The sequence below is a fragment of the Dryobates pubescens genome, chromosome 1, assembly GCF_014839835.1.
Source record: "Dryobates pubescens isolate bDryPub1 chromosome 1, bDryPub1.pri, whole genome shotgun sequence".
Lineage (NCBI taxonomy): Eukaryota > Metazoa > Chordata > Aves > Piciformes > Picidae > Dryobates > Dryobates pubescens.
The window spans coordinates 17175801-17193867 of NC_071612.1; the positions used below are offsets into that span (position 1 = coordinate 17175801).

The 18067-nt window shown below is 43.2% G+C and overlaps 1 protein-coding gene across 3 annotated transcripts in view; it reads right to left on the bottom strand.

Annotated features, from left to right (window-relative positions):
- The window catches only part of STOX2 (storkhead box 2), a 154737-nt gene that overhangs the window by 60621 nt on the left and 76049 nt on the right, over positions 1–18067 (bottom strand). The window contains exon 1 of one of the 3 annotated variants that reach the window (XM_009910865.2): positions 10543–11023. The exons of 1 other annotated variant lie outside the window; for it this stretch is intronic. In XM_009910865.2, the coding sequence (XP_009909167.2) occupies positions 10543–10708 (166 nt within the window). In that variant the 5' untranslated portion in view covers positions 10709–11023. Of the gene's footprint in view, positions 1–10542; positions 11024–18067 lie in introns of those variants that run through there. One more of the 3 variants, XM_054162029.1, reaches the window with a different exon arrangement.

Here is an 18067-nt window from a genome sequence, read left to right on the forward strand (position 1 = left end):
ACGAGCAGAGCAGCAACTCTGCCCACGACTCCTCTTTTTGTTCTCTTCTGTCACACGCACCCTTGTTACTGGCAAGCCTGCCCCAGTTTCTCTAACTGGCCAGTCTGTGGCCCTTACTCAAAGGCAGACTTCAATTAAAAGTGAGCATTACACAGCAGTTACTGCTATGCCCTCCCCAGCCTTTCTAAATCCCTGATGTAGACAAAGAAAACATGTAAGAGAGACAGGTACCTCTATCATTCAGGGAAGTAGTGCCCCTGGGAGTTAAAGCTTCTTACTTGAACAGTCCAACAAAAACTTGTGCACTTTTCCCACTACAGCACAGAGCTTGACCCTTGAGGATTTAGCATGCATTCCTATGTATAACTATTAGCACACACACACAGAGTAGAGGTTTGCAACATAAAATTTAATAAACTCATACAAACTACGCTCTACTGTGCAGCATAGAGCAATACAGCAGACCACGTATCTGATGCAAAGCCACTGCACGTGGCTCTAAAATAAACAATACCTTACAGAGCTGCTTCACCCTCTTGTGAAAAGAGGTAAAGAAGGTGGGGTTTAAAACGAGGCTTCCACAAGATGCCTTAGTTTATACTCACAGTTACAGAGGAATACTTCTGCAATTAAAATAATGATACAGACTGAGCCTAAGGAAAATGCCTCGTGATTTTAGAAAAAAACCAAAACAAACAAAACCAACCACCCAAACAAAAAAACCCTGCAAAATATTTGGTTATAGAGGCTGTATCTCTGCCCAGAGAAATTCTAATATAGAATCATAGCATCAACAAGGTTGGAAAAGACCTCAAAGATCATCAAGTCCAACCTGTCACCACAGACCTCATGACTAAACCATGGCACCAAATGTCACGTCCAATCCCCTCTTGAACACCTTCAGGGATGGTACTGGTTGCCTGAATACCTAAAATGGTATTCAGAAACTAGGGGGATAGGGGAGGGGGAGAAAGAAAGAAAACCATTTTTTGCTTCTGTATTTGACACTTGTCCCATACATAAGCCATAAAGATTTTCACTGAACCCTGGTCTCTAGTACTTTCAATGCAATGATCCTATTGACTAAGTGTATATATACACACCACTCCTCAAACTTCCCTAAGAATTCATGATTTCCATCACAAACCAATGTAACACATACAACTGCAAAATATTTGTATCTAAAGGGCAAGAAAGTAGCTACATCCATCCACAACGAAAGCAGAGACTAGAGGCCTAGGAACACAATACAAACTTGGAAATACTCCCCAAAGTTGGATTTCCTTTGTTCATAATTTTGGACTAGACTAGTGCAAAGGAAGGGAGTCAGCACATGGACTAACAGTAGCAAGCCACTTGTGATCCACCTCTGTGTCAGCAAACTTGCCCTGAAGTTAACAGTAGAGGCTGAGGAACTACTTGGGCTACGGGTGAACTTCCCCTGGCCAGTGGTATCCACCCTTTGAGTCTCAAAAGAGAAGTGCTGTAGATATGCCCAGTTTATGCATGGGGGTCGCAACTGTTTCAAACTTAATGCTAAAGCAAATAAACCTTTTCTTCTGAATTTTTTGTTCCTTCTATTCACCCAGCCAGCCTTGCAGCATTTACACCTAAAAGCACAAAAATCTTAAGAAAACCTTGGAAAAAAATATTTCCGTTTCATGTTGTTTCAAAAAATATTTAGAGTAAGGCTTATGTGTAGTAAAACAAGGTCACTGTATGATCCAAGAATGTAAATTCTCAGAAGAGCAGAATTTAGAACAGCCTGTGAAAACAAGGAATGGTACTTTGGTCTAAAACACAGAGAATATTTGAGAGGCAAAGTTAAGCAGCACAATGAAATTTCGTGCATCATCGTAATTTACTGGCTGATAAGATAAACGGTCCAATTTATGGCATTTAAAATGTTATCACACACAGTCAGAAGTTCATCTTCTGGAACTAGGTCACAGGTCATCAACAGGAAATTCATAGGAAATTATGAAGGAAATTAAAAGAACACAAATGGGCAAGAAAACTAGTTTATATAATCTAGGTTCTCCCAGCACAGCTTCCTGTGTTTTGATGAACTCAGCTTTCACACTGAACTTTCATTTTTCCAGGCCACATTAATTATTTCTGAATTGTCTATTATATACTTTGGGTCTCAAAATGCTGAGGTCAAATTCACTACAAAGGGGTATTTTTTTTTTCTTTGAACAATGCAGTTGGAAAAGAAAATAATAGCTGGGAAAGGTGTTCGGACATCACTAAATGTAGAGTTTTACCCACTATCAGCACTTCAAGCACAGGCGCAGGGTGGGAGATGTCCCCAGTGTGGCATATATATCCATGAAGCAATACCCAGACAAAAGAAGATAACATCCCAGACAAACTGTAGCTGCATTATCCATCATGCTTGGAAACACAGTAATTAGTGTCCAGGAGTCTGTTCTACTCTAATGTTAGATATACTTCTAAAAATAAAACCTCTGGTCAGTCAGGCATAGGGGAAAGAGAAGCCTACAGTTCATCTAGAGTACCTGGACAAATCTTGTAAAGAAAAACTGTTAAACAGAAGAAGTTGCTGCCCAATCATTCTGGCTGAAAGCTAATGCATACAAGTAGCTGCCTAGTCACCAATACCTCTAATGGATCACAGAGAAACTATGGTATAACTATATATGACAGATACAAAAATGAAGACTCGTAAAATTCCTCTGCTGTCTTCTTGCTACCTTCACCACATAAAAAGACTTAGTATAAATACAATCAAATTTTCAGTTCCTTTTTTTTCACAATACCCAAAATCCACGTGCAATAAGTAGGCCATCCCTACCCTCAAGAATCAAAGGTCTACAGTCCGTAAATTAAAAGCAGCTCCTCAAATAATTTTTTCATTCTTCCTTTTTTGTCTTCTTTCCGCACCTTATCAGATCCAATAAAACCCTTGAGATGTGCTTTTTCAACACCACAACCTGAAATTTCTAACAGCACATTTGCAGCTATCTCCTGCAGATAGCATCTCCCACTGAAGTAATGAGAACCACCCCTGTATTTCAAAATTACAGGACTCAGATCGTCTACAATTTGACGAAAACCAGAGCCATCTTTGGGTTGTGAGGAGCTGGTTCACATGGTAGAAGCAACATAATACTGAATAACAATCATTTCACATCACTGACTGCTAGTATTATAAGCAGGCCTTGTTTGTCAGCTTGCAGGAAAATTCTTATGAACAGTGGCATCCAAAGGTTGAACCGAATGCAGGATTTCATCTTGCAGAACGAGGACTGCTCTGTTTACACACAATACACCTATTACTGGATGTTCATTCTTACCCACCATTATCAATTCATGGCTTGCATTGAGATAGGGGCTTTTCTGTAACAATATGCAGAGAATACAATTTTATTCTGTGGCAATACATACAGAGTACAATTTTATTCTGTTCCTACTGGGCAGGATACAATCTAAGTGTAGGGAACTATAGAAGCAGGTAAAATTCCCAGGAAAACAAACATGACCACTGACAACTGGGAATACCTCCCTCACCTCCTGACTTTCAAGCCTAGTGATTTTAATCTCTTTAGGAAAAAAAATTAGGGAAACTTGCTATTTTTATAATTAATTCAAGCCAGTTGAAAATAATTTTTAGTTACCTTTTGCAGACTGTTCAGAAGCTGCCAACAGAGTCCAGGACTCATATCTAAAGTAGACTTCTCTACTGATTCCACCATGCTGCATGCCCAAATATGCTTCCTGTAAAGCCAGGCCCTTCCCGCCCTCCCTCCACAGTCTATTTGAGCAAGACAGTTCCAGCACCTATTTGTTATCCAAGAATGAGATACAAAACAGCATCAGTAAAGCAGCAAACTCGATATATGTGCTGAAAAAGAAAGCAAATAGCCATAAACAACTTTCATACTCTCATCATAGCTACAGGCAGTCACTTGGGAGCAACAAATGCTGGCCTGGGAGAGCTGCGTACCTCAAATATTCAAGCATCTTGCCTAGGAGTACTCTGGTTGCCACTGGCCTTGCTATCAAAAAGTACTGGAAGGACAAGAAGCATACAGTAGTTTCCTGAGACTTTTAGAAAAGCTTTCAATCCTCATTTCTGCCTTCTGTCCTCATATTTAACCAACCTTTTCTTTTTTTTTTTTTGGTGAAAATTAAACCCAACAGTTAGGCAGTATTGCATGAAGTACTTCTTACAAAGAAGTATCTAACTTCTGATGTATTTCTGGCCCCAGATTTACATGTGCTCAACCAAAACCATTAAATACCCAGTTTGGATAATTTAAAGGTAGCTTTATCATTTGGGATAATTTAATGTATCATGCTCTTCAAGGAAAACTAAACCACAATTAATACTGCATTACTTAATAATTCTTAGGCAAGTTCTAAAAGCTGACAAATTTTTATCATGCCTTTGATACAGTAAATCTGGCCTCTTCCAAGCAGGTAAAAGCATGCTCAGGAGGAATTGAGTACATCTATCTGAAAATTCTTTTCAGGCCTGCTGCACTTGAATCACAGCTCACAGTTTAAGTGATAGGATGCTGATTCAGTTTTAATGATATTCACAGAGATATTCTACAACCTGCTAAAGAAGCTCCTCAAAACACAGAAAAGAAACTACTTTTGAGGACTTCTACAATGTACTTAACAAGATATCAACTTTTTAGTCTTCATACTTGATTGTACTCGCCCCTCTTTAAACTGTGCAATAATGTTACAAAGATGGTAGTTTACATTGGGATGAAGTCTCCTGCATACAAATGAAGGTCTACTGTTGTTCACAAGTGACCAGGTCACTGGATTAATCCAAGGTGATCTGCAAAATCCTCACACTTCAGCCTTCTCCAACAAGTAATGCATTTTGCAAAGATATGGCTGCTATTCAATTCCATAATGGCAAGATATTTAACACCCTTCAGGTTTATCAAATGTTGCTAACAAAGAGCAGAATTTCTACATCTGTGAAAGACTCGGAGCTATTTGTGATGAATCAGTACTGTGTTTGTTCTGAACTCTTGTCTATTCTTGAAAGAAGAGCTTCCTGTTATTGTCAGTAGGTTATCATCATGTCTAGCGTGCATGGAACAAATTACTTCAATCACAGGACTACTGGAAATCACACTGAGAAATTAATTCAAATTTAGACTGACAGCTCTGTCCAAATGCCAATGAGAAGACACTCTCTGGTGACCTGATCCTGGAGCACCTCTGTGCTTGGCCAGAGGTCCAAGCAAACCCACAGAGAGAACACAGAGACTGAATCCTAGCAGCGACAGAGGCTGAGGGAGGAAAAAGAACCTGAAACCTAACCCTCTGGGGATGAGTGCTTTAACCTGAGATAGAAACCTGAACGCGTCTAGGTAAGATAGCCACAGACAGACTCTGTTTCTTTCTTATATTCATTCCTCTTTGATTTTACTTTTAATGTCATGAACAAAAACGCTACTCTAGATCCCCTTGCTCATAGGTCACGGCAGCCAGGAAGAACAATAGGTACTCAACTGCAGTTTGGTCAGATAAATGCACGAATACACAGGACACTGTTCACAGCTTGGTCTAAAAGTGAAGTCAAGGATATGCAGAAAATATCTTAGTATCTGGTAGAAAAGGGCTAGGCATTGAGGCAGTGGCATAATTCACAGGCACAGTGCTGTACATGAATCAACACTGCACAGGCAACTGTGGGAGTGAAAAACAGGGTTCTACAGAAAAAGGAGAGGGAAGATTTTCTGTTACATATTTTTAGGCAGGAAACCAGGGGGGAAACAAAATGAGTTAGAAAGTGCAAAAATGACTGGTCCATGAACTTGGCTCAAGTTTGTTCAAGTTAGACACACTTAGACCTCTTCCTCTGGTTAGGATGTGGTGAAAGTTCCTATTTCTCTGTCAAAGTTAGTGGATGCTTCGAAGGCCAAAAGGGAGTGGGAAGCTCAACAAGCCCAGAAGCAATTTCCCAAAAAACAAGCATAGGCCCTGAAGTAAATGAATTAAGTGACCCACTTGGGGTTCATCATATCAGCAAAGGCTGAAGCAAAGGAAATGGAGCAGGAGCCGAGAGGCAAAGCTAGCCCTGCCAGTCAGTGACACCTACAGGCTCTCCGATTTTTCTATTGCAGTAATGGGTCTGTGAGGACAGCCTAAAACTACTCAGAATTCAAGGAGATAGCAATCGCATCACTGTTAAACAGATGAAGCAGAAGGTGTTTCTTAATACCACACTCAGAGAAAAAGAAGGTGATGCAATACTGATTATTCCATTAAATATTAATTACAATACAGCTACTTTCAAGTTAGAACATATTTCTTTAAGTAACTGAATAAAGGGCAGAAAAACTGAATGAGCTCCAAGGCACTGCATGTATCTATCACTTCTCAATTATGCTAAACTGAGTTCTTTAGATCATGGATGATTATTTCCAAATATTACTTTTTATTAGATGTTCAAGCTTAAAAAAAAAATTAAATTAAAATACTCAGTATGCTCACATTTGCTTAAATGACTCACAAGTTTCTTCTCAGTGTTCAAGGAGGCTGCAGAGGCAGTCCTGGAGCTTCCATCAAACATCCTTGGAACAGAGAAGGAGGATATTTTTCCTTCCTTCCAATATTAATTTGCACACAGATACCATCAGTTGGATTGCAGTGTCACATACTTCTCTTCTTTCCCTTCTGTTCAACTCGGTAATAAGACTCCACCAAAGCAGGGCAACACTGAGACGGAATTTTACCCTTCATCTTTGCAGCACCAAAACCAAAAGAAAATTTTACAGCAATAAAATAATTGTGAACATTTTAGAATGTAACCTTCAATAAGTGTGCTTTGGAATCAGTTTTTTGCTCTTGTATAAAACTCTTCAGACATTCCTTCGTGTTACCTGTGCTAGACTGTTACCCTACACCACACAATCTCAAACTGACGCATTATGTCCAACACCAAGATCTTCAATTAAAGTAGATCAAGGAAGTCTGTAGAAGAAATTACTCCTTTCCAGAGCACTACTCAGTTCTGCTAACATGTAATGGCTGGGTCAACCACAGGGTGAAGTTCCTCTCTCCACTAAAACAAAACCCAGGATTTGCCTTTCTTATTTAGGAGGAGAAATAGGTGGGGGGGAAAGGCAAGAAGATTCCAGCATTTCAAAAGCTATATATATTATGTGACTGTTTGAAGCCCTCCTAAATTTCAGTAAGTTTTATCCTGTTTGGCAGTTTCATACAAATTTTTTATTTTTCCTTCATTAAAGCAGCAATCTATCAAAAATTTCAATAGTATTTCCCCCTTTTCAGTAAGGCGTATAAATTTTATTGGATTCAAACTTTTCAACATCTCTTTTTACACAAGGTCAAAGCTCTATATTGTTGTAGTTTTCTTTTTTAGTGTTTTTTTTTTCCACCAAGTCAGTCCTCCACTGGGAAATTAATATTCCACATGAACAATGAACTCCTTGCATGGCCTTTGAACCTAGTGGTTGCTAGGAGGCCTAAAGAAACCCTGGAGTACAGCCAATTTAATAGCATGTATCAAGAGATTATTCAGCAGTAAAAATGTGTGATTTTCAAAATCACCTGCTTTTTTTCCTCCCCACTTCCATCTCCCTTCATCTGTCAAACGATTCTTGAATATCAGATGAATTGCATCTGTATCGATTTTCAGTAATTATGGGCAGCTTGTTCCCCAATGCTGCTTCTAATCAACAAAATATCAAACCAGTCCCTACTCAGTTTTACTGAAAAGGCTGCTCAAGATTGGGTGTGCTTTACCAAGTCTGGCATGAGGTCTGTACTTGCATTGCAAACGTGGTTCTGCCTAGAGACTCTATTTTCCCCAAATAAAACACCTCACCATTGACTGCAACACCATTACTCAATATTTCTGTACTGAAGGAATATATATATACACAATTCTTCATGCCCCACATTCAGCCATGCTCGAATATTAACATGTCAAGCTTTTTAGCAGATTACTGAAGGCTGCTTGACTGTCTTGCTTTTTCATATACTCTACGCAGAGTAATTGAGGCAAAACTCCAAGGTTTCTTTCCCACCCTTCACCCCCATCCCAAACAATGCAGCATTTAATTAAAAGAGAACCACAACAATGCTAATGGTGATGAGGTTAAATGGTTGGATAAACAGAATTCAGCCCTTCCAAAAGCCCATGTGCTTCGGGATGCTTTCTCCCCTACAACTTTCCGGGTGACAAAGACTGTGTTTGTATTCCTGATCCTCACAACTTTTATGCCAGAGGACTTCCTATAGATTTCCTGTGAGGAAGGAGAGATTCCTTCAAATAATGAGAATGTTTATATACAGTAGCCATTCCTCCCAAAACTAACATTTAGAAAGGCAATGAACAATGATCCTTTAAAAATAAATGTCAATAGAAACTATCCATCAAGAGAGAACAATTGTATTTCCAGATAAAAGCCTACAAGTAGTTGTTCAATCAAAAAAACCCCAACCACAACAACAAAACAAAAACCATCCAAAAACATTTGCTGGTTTTAATTTTCAATGCATTCTCCCTCCTACAACTTTAGCAGATTACTCAAACTAAACGCATCATTTGTCCTCCTTCAGCTGTTGCAATTGAAATCAATGCACTGTATTTTCATAAACAAGGAATTCTGCGGGTCTGGAGATCACTTTAAAGCATTCACAGCAGACTACAGATCTGTACCTCCCACCGTGGAGGGTATCTGCCAAAAAAATGCAGGGTGACACCTCTAATTCTGCAGATTGCTGGTGTTTGACTGTCTGGTTGGATTGTACCAATCTTGCCAAGATAAAGCTTCTGCAGAGCCAGACTGCTTCCCCAAAGAATTAAAAACAAGCAAAAAACCACACCGCATGGCACAAAATGCTCACGTGAGCTCTTCTAAATATGGGCTTCCACACTGAAAGAAAGGCCTTAAAGTACCAACTTCAACAGAACCAACAGAGTGTATCTTGCAGTGGGAATATCAGGGTATTTACATAGAACAACAAAAATATTCACAGTATGGACAGCTTCAACTTTCCAGCTGCTTTCAGGTCCTGCAGCACCAATGAAACAAAACAACCCCTCCATCACCATTCTCCTCTTCTTCAGCTGTCCAAGCATAAATTATCCTTGTCATTTCCTCTCAATGTGTGGCTTCCCAGGACAGGGCAAAATCAAAGTGGCTATTGCCAGAACAGCATGATATTCTTACACAGGCAGATTTTTCAGTAAAATGCGTATTATATCCCTTGTGCTCTGGCGTTAAAGAAAGAACAGTCACAAGGCATTTTGAAATTACGAGAAACCAATCCTGACTAAAAGAGATATTAGAGCCAGGAATAGGAAAGTGAGCATATAACAGACAACCACAATCTTTGGCTCAACCTTTGCATCAGAAATGGGGGGGGGGGGGGGGAGGACAGGGCACAGGGCTGGAAACATTTTCAGTAATGCATAATAAATACCTTCACCTTCTCCCTCTCCCTTCTTTTTCTCCTTTAAAGGAATCTGCCAACTCAACCTAAATTGAGCCTCAGAGGGAAAATGTGCCTTCATGATAAATTGGAATTTGCCATCATAGTAATGAAATGTTATGTCTGATCATCACAATAAGGAAGCAGCTGAACAACAAAGGAGGTTTCCAGGATTTTCTGCCCCTGGTCCCCTCCTTATCAGCATTTTCCCAAGTCTTCTTTCAGGTGTTTATGAAATATCTGAATTCCAAGGCCATTAAAATGCATTTCATGACGGAGCAGCTTTCATTAACGGTACTGAGGCTTTCCAAAATTGCACCAACACTCGGTGGAGGCCAAGCCTCTCCCCAGTGCCTGGCTTCCCCTGCGCTGTTTTTTGTTTTGTTTTGCACTCTCCCGTGTTGGTGCAGTGTCTGTTATTTCCCTATGGCCTCCCTTTAAAAGCCATCAACAAACGAACATACGTGCACGTGTATGTTCTACCACACACCCAGGTCTGGTCTCCTTCTACATCTCAAATAACAAATGCAAATGTGTTTACAGTCATTTTCACCAAAGCCTGCTTTGCCATTGCGGAAACATGCAGCTGAAACCCGAAGAGCCTGTAACTAGGCAAGAGCGTTCGCAGTCACAGGTGACCCTTTTCCTTTCCAAAATGGAAAAACACGAAAGCCCAGTGAGTTAACTGCAGTAAACTGCATTTAAAGAGGAATGTGCGGGGCAGCTGTAGATACCCAGCACATGCTTTTAAGCACAGAAGGAGCAAAGGGCTCCATGCTCTGCGCACCCAGTCATTTTTAACTGCCTTTCCACGACAGAGAGACGCGACTGTTTCTCTCATACATTTATTTTACTCGACTGATAGATTTTAAACACCATATTGCGAGGACCCTGCTATGAATCTTGCAGAGGTACAAAATGGTGGATGTATGCCTTTTTTTTTTTTTCGTTGTTCATAACAACTTAGGCTCCAGGTCGCAGGCTCCGTTCAGTACCCACCAACACAGCCTTCTCGGCCAGACACACATTCCGCAGCAGTCTCGCAATAAAGCTCTCCCGTACACGCCAAATTATGTTACAAACCTGATGTCATGTAGCCCCGTGATGCCTGGGAAATAAACGCTGGTGGGAAGTGTTTGTGCAGCCGGTAGTCCTTCTCGCTGCGGGACCTCATGCGGTCTGAGGCCCGGTCAGAGAAGTCGGAGCTAGGCCAGGCCCGCCGCAAGGTCGTACTCCGCGTCTTCTTCATCCTGAGGATGCCCGAGCCTAATCCTCCCGCCGCAGCATGGGTCAGGCCTCGCAGCTCGCTGGATGCGCGCTGCTGGGCATCAGCCTAGCACGGGTACCGCCGGGGCACAGCCTGCGCGCATCTCGCCGCTACCTCTTCTAGGCAGCCAGCCGCAGGTTCCGTCCTTTTTTTTTTTTTTTCCCCTCGAATGATCCAATTTTACACACGTCCCACAATGCATTACACTTCATTTGCAATCGGTCCGGCTTACAGCTCCCAGACTCGCGTGGAGGAAAGGCACGTTATGTGATTTCTCAGGCAAAAAAACGAGGGGGATTGGGGGGGGAGGGGAGGGGGAAGGGGGGAAGGGGACGAGAGATGTGCAGCGTGGGAGCAAGGGGATCCCGAACAATGGCCCGATTCAGCCCGGCCGTGCTTAGCCAACTGTGAGCCGAGACACAAAAGGCCCAAACAAACGATGAAAACCCCGCGCCGCCGGCTGCGACCCCGACCGCGGCGCGCCCGGCGCTAGGGAGGCGGTGGCAGCTCCCGGCCCGGCGGGAGGAGCAGCTGGAGAAGGAGGAGGGAGAGGAGGAGGAGAAAGCAAGAGGAGGGAGGGCCTGCAGGCGCCTCTCACGCCGCGGGACCGGCGGAAGCAGCCGCAACGCGTCCCCCTTCCCCACCCCCGCCGCCGCTCCCCTCAAGCCTGCAGTGCACGAGCAGCCAGCAGCGGCCCACGGTCCCCGGCAACGTCGCATCTCGCCATGGCCGACTCTTGCCCGCCTGTCTCTGGGGCTGGACCACCGCCGGCTCTGCGCTAGGGGCGGCCGGCGCGGGGGGCGAGGCCACCGGGGAGAGCGCTGGCCACACCGCCCGCCTGCCCGGCCCGCCCGCCGCCCCCCCTCCGCCCCGCCGCGCCTCGAGCAGCTGCTGCTGGAGCGCCAGGCGCCGCGCCGCCGCCCGGGCTCATGCTAGTCCAGGCGCGGCCTGCGCGTACCGCCGGGCTCCGCGCTCCCCGGTCCGGGGCTCCGGCCGCTTCGCAGGCACCCGCGTACAGTGCCTCGTGTCCCGCGAGGGATCCCGGCTCCCGCTCCGCCTCTTTTCTGTCCGTCCTTCCTTCCTGTCCGGCGGTGACTCTTGTAGGAGGGCGCTAGGGCCGGCCCGGGGGTCGCCGAGCGTAGCGTCGAGCACTCGGCACCGTCGGGCTCCGGGTACCGCCGGCGGCAGCCAGTGAGGACAGGGCAGCGCCGCGTACCGCCCCGAGCGGCGGCGAAGGGCGGCAGGATGGGACGACCACAGCGACGAGGCCCCCTGGGCTCGCTCTTCCGAGCCCTTCGCGCACCGCTCCTGCCCCGGGGCGAACGGATACAGCAGAGGGAAGGGGGCTGGGAGACTTTTGTATCAGCTGGGCACCCCTGCGTCGAGCCGGCTGGGTTCACCTACGTGTCCTTCCTCAGCGGCATCTTCCCCTCTCTGCGCCCAAAGAGCTGCTGCTCCAGGAGGGCCTGGTCAGTTACACCACCACCTTCAAAAACCTGGACTTAACAAGGATATCCAGGACACCTGGCTGCCTTTAACTTCCTGGAAGGGTGGGGATTGCCCTGCACCCCAGTGGTACAGACACCTGTGCCCATGTTGCCATCTTCGACTAGGCCAGGCCATCAGGGAACCAGGGCTTTAAAAACTCCAATTGACCAAAACGGTGTGAAGAGACATTTCTGAGTACATTTGACATCAGGTGGTGCCACCTTTATCACTGGAAACAACTGCAATGCAGGGATTTGAAAATGTTGCCAGTAAATCACTTACATTTTTACTTTCCTTACAGTGGGTTGTGTCACACTTCTAAGAGTGTGGAGAGTAAGCAGACTGTAATTTTGTCAATAGTAGTGAACCAGTAAAAGGATGACCATCAGCAAAATAATTGAACATGAATGCCAACAGACCGCGAGACATCCCTTTGCTGCCTTGCTGCAGTACCCACCTCAGCTCACCTGGCTCTACTGCTGTGGGCAGAACATATACCAGAGAAGGATTCAAGATTTTATATGCAGACATCCCTTTCACATAAGGTAAAATTATGTGAATGAACCCCAGCAAAACTGCTGAAATTTACATGCTATGGGGACCTTTCTCAGCCTCATCTCTTTAAAACGCTGTAAAAAGTCATTAAGCATGACATTTCCATTGATACTTTGTATACTGACAGCAACAGCAAAAAGTAAGATGAGCAAAAAACCACAAGCCTAGAGCTCCACTAATATATTTTCCATTATGCAACTTACTCATCTAGCAATTTACTCATAAACCTACGCAAAGCTTATAATAGAACATGTTTTCACCCTCAGACTAGGAAAAACGTATGGAGAACTTCTAGAATTGTTCAACTTTCCATCAGAAAAGCTCTGGGGCAGATTGGATATAGCACTACCTAGCTAAGTCAAACCTAAACCTATTTTACCAAATGTAAAGCAAATTAAATTCTATCCAGAAGTGTAAATTCTTACTCCACTGTCTGAAAGTTGAATGAAATATGTATTTGCAGCTTCCAAGAAGTAGCTGAGATTAGTTGGGCAGCTAACTTCAACCTATAGCTGAACTAAACTCAGTCTTTCTCCTAGTCTAGACATTGCCCTAGACATCAATCTGTTCCATTAAAAAAAAAAAGACATCAGACAAGAGACAAATAGGAATAAGCAATGAGGAGGAAAAATGAGGTCAAGAAGTAGAAAGACAGAACAAAGCGGGAAGGGGGGAAACAAACAAGACCACAGCAAACCTTACATGGGCTTTCTGCATTGTTCCCCACTGAAAGTATTTGAGTTTAGGTTCAGAGCTATTCTAACAAGTATCAAATAAAAAACCTGGGGATGCTGGGATAGCTCTGCAGCTATCAGATAAAGCACAGATACCCCAATTCTTCTTGAGCAATTGCTGTGCACTAGTGAACCAGTAACAGTGCAGAGACGACTTTCAAGTAGTTTTGATTGATTTAATTTGTACACTTGCAGGAACTGCCATGAGAGTAATACAGTACATACAATTAACAGATGACACTGTCTGCTTCTTGATTGTTTGGATCAGACTAGCTCAAAGTTTTGAGCACAAATACCAGGATCCATTTTCACTGTGTGATAATTTCAACTGAATAAAAATTTGCTCCTACAGCTACAAAAAAGTTGCTTTCATATTAAAATGGGACTGGGGCAGGGAGAGAATGAGAGGAGTAAGCAGTCCATCTAGCAAGGTCAACTGTCCCTTCACAAATGTGGGGAGATTTGTTTAAAAAGTAGTTTTGGAGGCCTCCTCTCAGTACTGAGACATTACTCCTGTGGTCAGCTAGAAGTCCTTGTATTCAGTCTTCTCATAGCTACCATGTTTGGTTTCTGCTCCAAGTTTTCCAATATGGTATCTGAAAGAGTGCTTCTCTTTGAAAAGAGGAATTCTGAGCAAGTTTGCTCCTGCTTTTGCAGTGTTTGAAGTCAAGTGGTGTTACTGGGATGAATGAAATATATAATTAAAACCCAAGTTTAAGTCTTGGCTGTTTTCTTTGGAAAAACGGCTAGAACCATGAGTGCAATTTAGTTTTTGCTTCAGTGGCCACACTGAAAGAAAATAATTTTCTTCATATAAACTGGAAGCCAGAATAGAATAGAATAGAATAGAATAGTCTGGGTTGGAAGAGACCTTCAAGATCATCGCATCCAACACATCAACCAATCCAACCCACCTAAACAACTAACCCACGGCACCAAGCACCCCATCAAGTCTCCTCCTGAACACCTCCAATGATGGCGACTCCACCACCTCCCCAGGCAGCCCATTCCAATGGACAATCACTCTCTCTGTATAGAACTTCTTCCTAACATCCAACCTAAACCTCCCCTGGTGCAGCCTGAGACTGTGTCCTCTTGTTCTGGTGCTGGCTGCCTGGGAGAAGAGACCATCATCTTATGTGTTCAAATCTTCAATCACAACCCTGCTTCAGTCCAAATTCATAGGGAACCTGAGGGCTTCTGGAGAAGCAATTCAACATCTTAGCTTCTGAAAACCTTCTTTTAAAAATGAGAAAACAAATATTACTAAAGATATCTATTGCCTTTGATCTTCATAAACACTCACTTATTTGTTACTGTGCAGGTCTGTTCCAATTTTATAGATGGAAAACAGCAAAAGATATAAGTGACCCAGAAAAGTGTAGAAAATCAGTGGCAAATACACTGTTAAAATTCAAGGGTCCCAGCCTCAGTTTCACAGGCTTAGTTTTTCTCAATTGAAAAATAGTAATTATGTAGCAGGGTACAATTTGAGCTGTGTATATATATGTATATGTATGTATATATAAAATACAATGTTATTTATGTGTATTGTGTAGATTTTATATATATGCACATGTGTGCTTGTGCACCTGCGCATATATGGTAATTGCTCTCATGCAGCACAGTATTTCAAGTTTCAGTTAGGGCTACTTCAGTTTTCCTCCCCATGACAAACAAGTTTCCATAGGGAAGAGTGGCAGATTCAGTAGCAGAGTGGGCTGGTTTTAGCACCTCAAGCTTGACTAGCATGAGGTTTTCAAATGAAATAAACATGCAATCCAAATGCTAAAATAAAAATGGCAAAATAATAGGACATGCAAGGAGGAAAGCAGACCCCTTCCCCCCTTTACCAAGACATGGTACAACTCTATAGAAATTGTCTCTCAAGTTACGTATTCCAAGCTTGGGTTCTCCCTTACCCTGTCACTACCTTGCTTGTTGTCATACAACATAGTCAACAGGCTGCCTTGCAGTAAAGAAATTGAAAGGGCTTCATTTTATTACTGTCAGCTGAGCTGGTGTCCAACAAGCATCCAACACTACCAGGAGAACCAGCACTGTCAAGATGCCAAATGCTTGGCACACAGCCTTGTGGCCTCACTCTCCGTAGGTCTATAAGGTCCTTTTGTGGCCCTCAGCTTCAGAAACAACGGCTACAAATTGTGGTGGCGATACTGGGACACAGGAGAGACTTTGCCCTAATGAAGGCCATAGTCACTGGCAGCCAGGTAAAGAGAATTAGAATTAACCAGGTTGGAAGAGACCTTTGAGATCATCAAGTCCAACCTATCATCCAACACCATCTAATCAACTAAACCATGGCACCAAGCACCCCATCCAGTCTCTTCCTAAACACCTCCAGGGATGGTGACTCCACCACCTCCCTGGGCAGCCCATTCCAATGGTCACTCTTGCTAAGAAGGACTTCTTCCTAACGTCCAGCCTAAACCTCCCCTGCTGCAGCTTGAGCAAGGAGCAGAGGGTAATTTTGTGGCATATGAAAACAAACACAGCAAATTCTGCAGCTTTTTAAAAGGTGTAGGTAGGATGCTGTGAGATGCTGAGAAGGAAATGCAGGGCTTATGAAAGTGGGCAAGGGAGAGCAGAAAGGAATAAATTGATAGAAATGGGGGGGAGAGGGGAGAGAGGGAGAGAAGGGGTAAGCCACAGTACAAACAGTTGAAAAGCAGTAAAGCAGAGGAGGGAGAAGGAAAGCTGAGTGTGAGAAGGGGTAGAAAAAAGGTAAATAAGAACCTGGTAAAAACACTAAACTTGGGTATTATCTCACTGGCCCTGACAATATATGGCTTTACTAGATCTACAGCTCTGCTTTCTTGCTGAGAAAATATTTGCATTTCTAACACTGATAAATCCATGAAGGAAGTTGACCACTGCATAAACTCACCATCTTCATACATGGATTCTTGTGTCTCTGTATTAACAAATGCGTGGAACTTAGACCCTAGAAAAGACTGATTTGTGAAATCCCTTACTGGTTAAGGAGATCTGGCAACAGGCTGCAACTGCCCTTGGTTGCAGAAAGCTCTAGTCTTCTCTTCCAGGTCTTTGTAATCAGATATAATGGCAAGAACAAATCAGGAAACTCATGATGCAGCACATGCTCTTTCACAGCAGCCCTTCAACTTTTGACACTATTAATTTGTCACCCCTCACTAGTACTTGTTGTTACTCAAATATGCAAGAAGCCAAGAATTTATAATTTATCCTTGTGGTCCAGGTCACAAAATAAGGAAGCATCTCTTGATGGATTTATTGGCATGGAAAAACTTGGCATTAGAGAAACTCTACCAAAAAGTGAAAGGAAAAAAATGTCGAGGGCAAAGATGTAAATGAAAAACCTTCCAAATAAAAGGAAAATGAGCTTATCACAAGCAAGTCTTCACTCTTAACTCTGGAATGATATCAAGTTGTGTTATACTATGGTAGAAATACTGGCTTAACTACAGCTCCTCCTAAACTAGTTTTGGATCATATTTCTCTCACTGTTATGCTTGGGGAATGTGTGATGACAGGAATGCAGTACTGCTGCTGCACACATGCCCTAGCTCACCGATTCATTTTTCTGTGTGCTGGCTTATGCACTGTGGTATTTATTTTAACTTCCATAACTTTTAGGAAAAGCCTACCTCTGCTACAAGAAGAAAGGCTCCCCTGTTTTTTTCCTTTGCATGCCAGGCCTTCTGATTGCATTTGTGCTTCCTCTGCACAGGAGACAATTGATACAAAAGCGTTTTGAATCTGGGTACCCAAGACTCCCTAAAAATGTACCAGCATACTAAAAGGCTCACACAGGCTGCGGTGCACAGCCTTCGCTCCGATGCATGCTTTTTCTCTCCTGCTACCACCAACTCAAAGCCAGTTAGTTAAAATGGATGGAAGCTGGGCTTTTAACACCTTGGTGTACAAAACTAACTGGAGAGGGAGGCAAGCCATGAGTCCTGCACAGCTTTTCACAGAGGCAAGCATTTATTAAACCTCTCACATACTACAGAATTCAAAAACTTGGGAGAAGTGGAGCTACAGCAGCTCAATTCATTCACTGGCTGCTCTTCCAAAGGATAGAGTAGTACGACATGTGCCAAAAATGTTGGCTTCAAATTTCTTATTTTCCATTGGTATCACATATCATTAGTATCCTGGTATTTAAGTAACATACTGATATATGGGGGCCAGCTGCACTGCAAGTTAGAAAGACAGCCTGCTCTTCTGCTTTGGGAGTTGGAAAACAGAGAGTGAGAAGTAAGTAGCCAATGTAGATTCACCAGCAGCAAAAGCCGTTATGGATGCTTCTGAAGAATAACTCACATATCTCTGCATCTCTTCCTGTTCCTCCATTGAGCCTATGTTTCTGGTTTATGCTGGTGTAACACCAGCAAAGATGGCACCAAATATGAGCAGGCCTTGGGGTCTGGTGAAGCTCCTGGGTGCTACAGCAACACAAACAATAAGCAGATTCTTCATGTCAGGTAGGTACCTTTAACAGAAAAATCAACCAAGGAAGAAAAGAAAGTCCTTGGCTATAGCAAGTGGGCATTTTTTT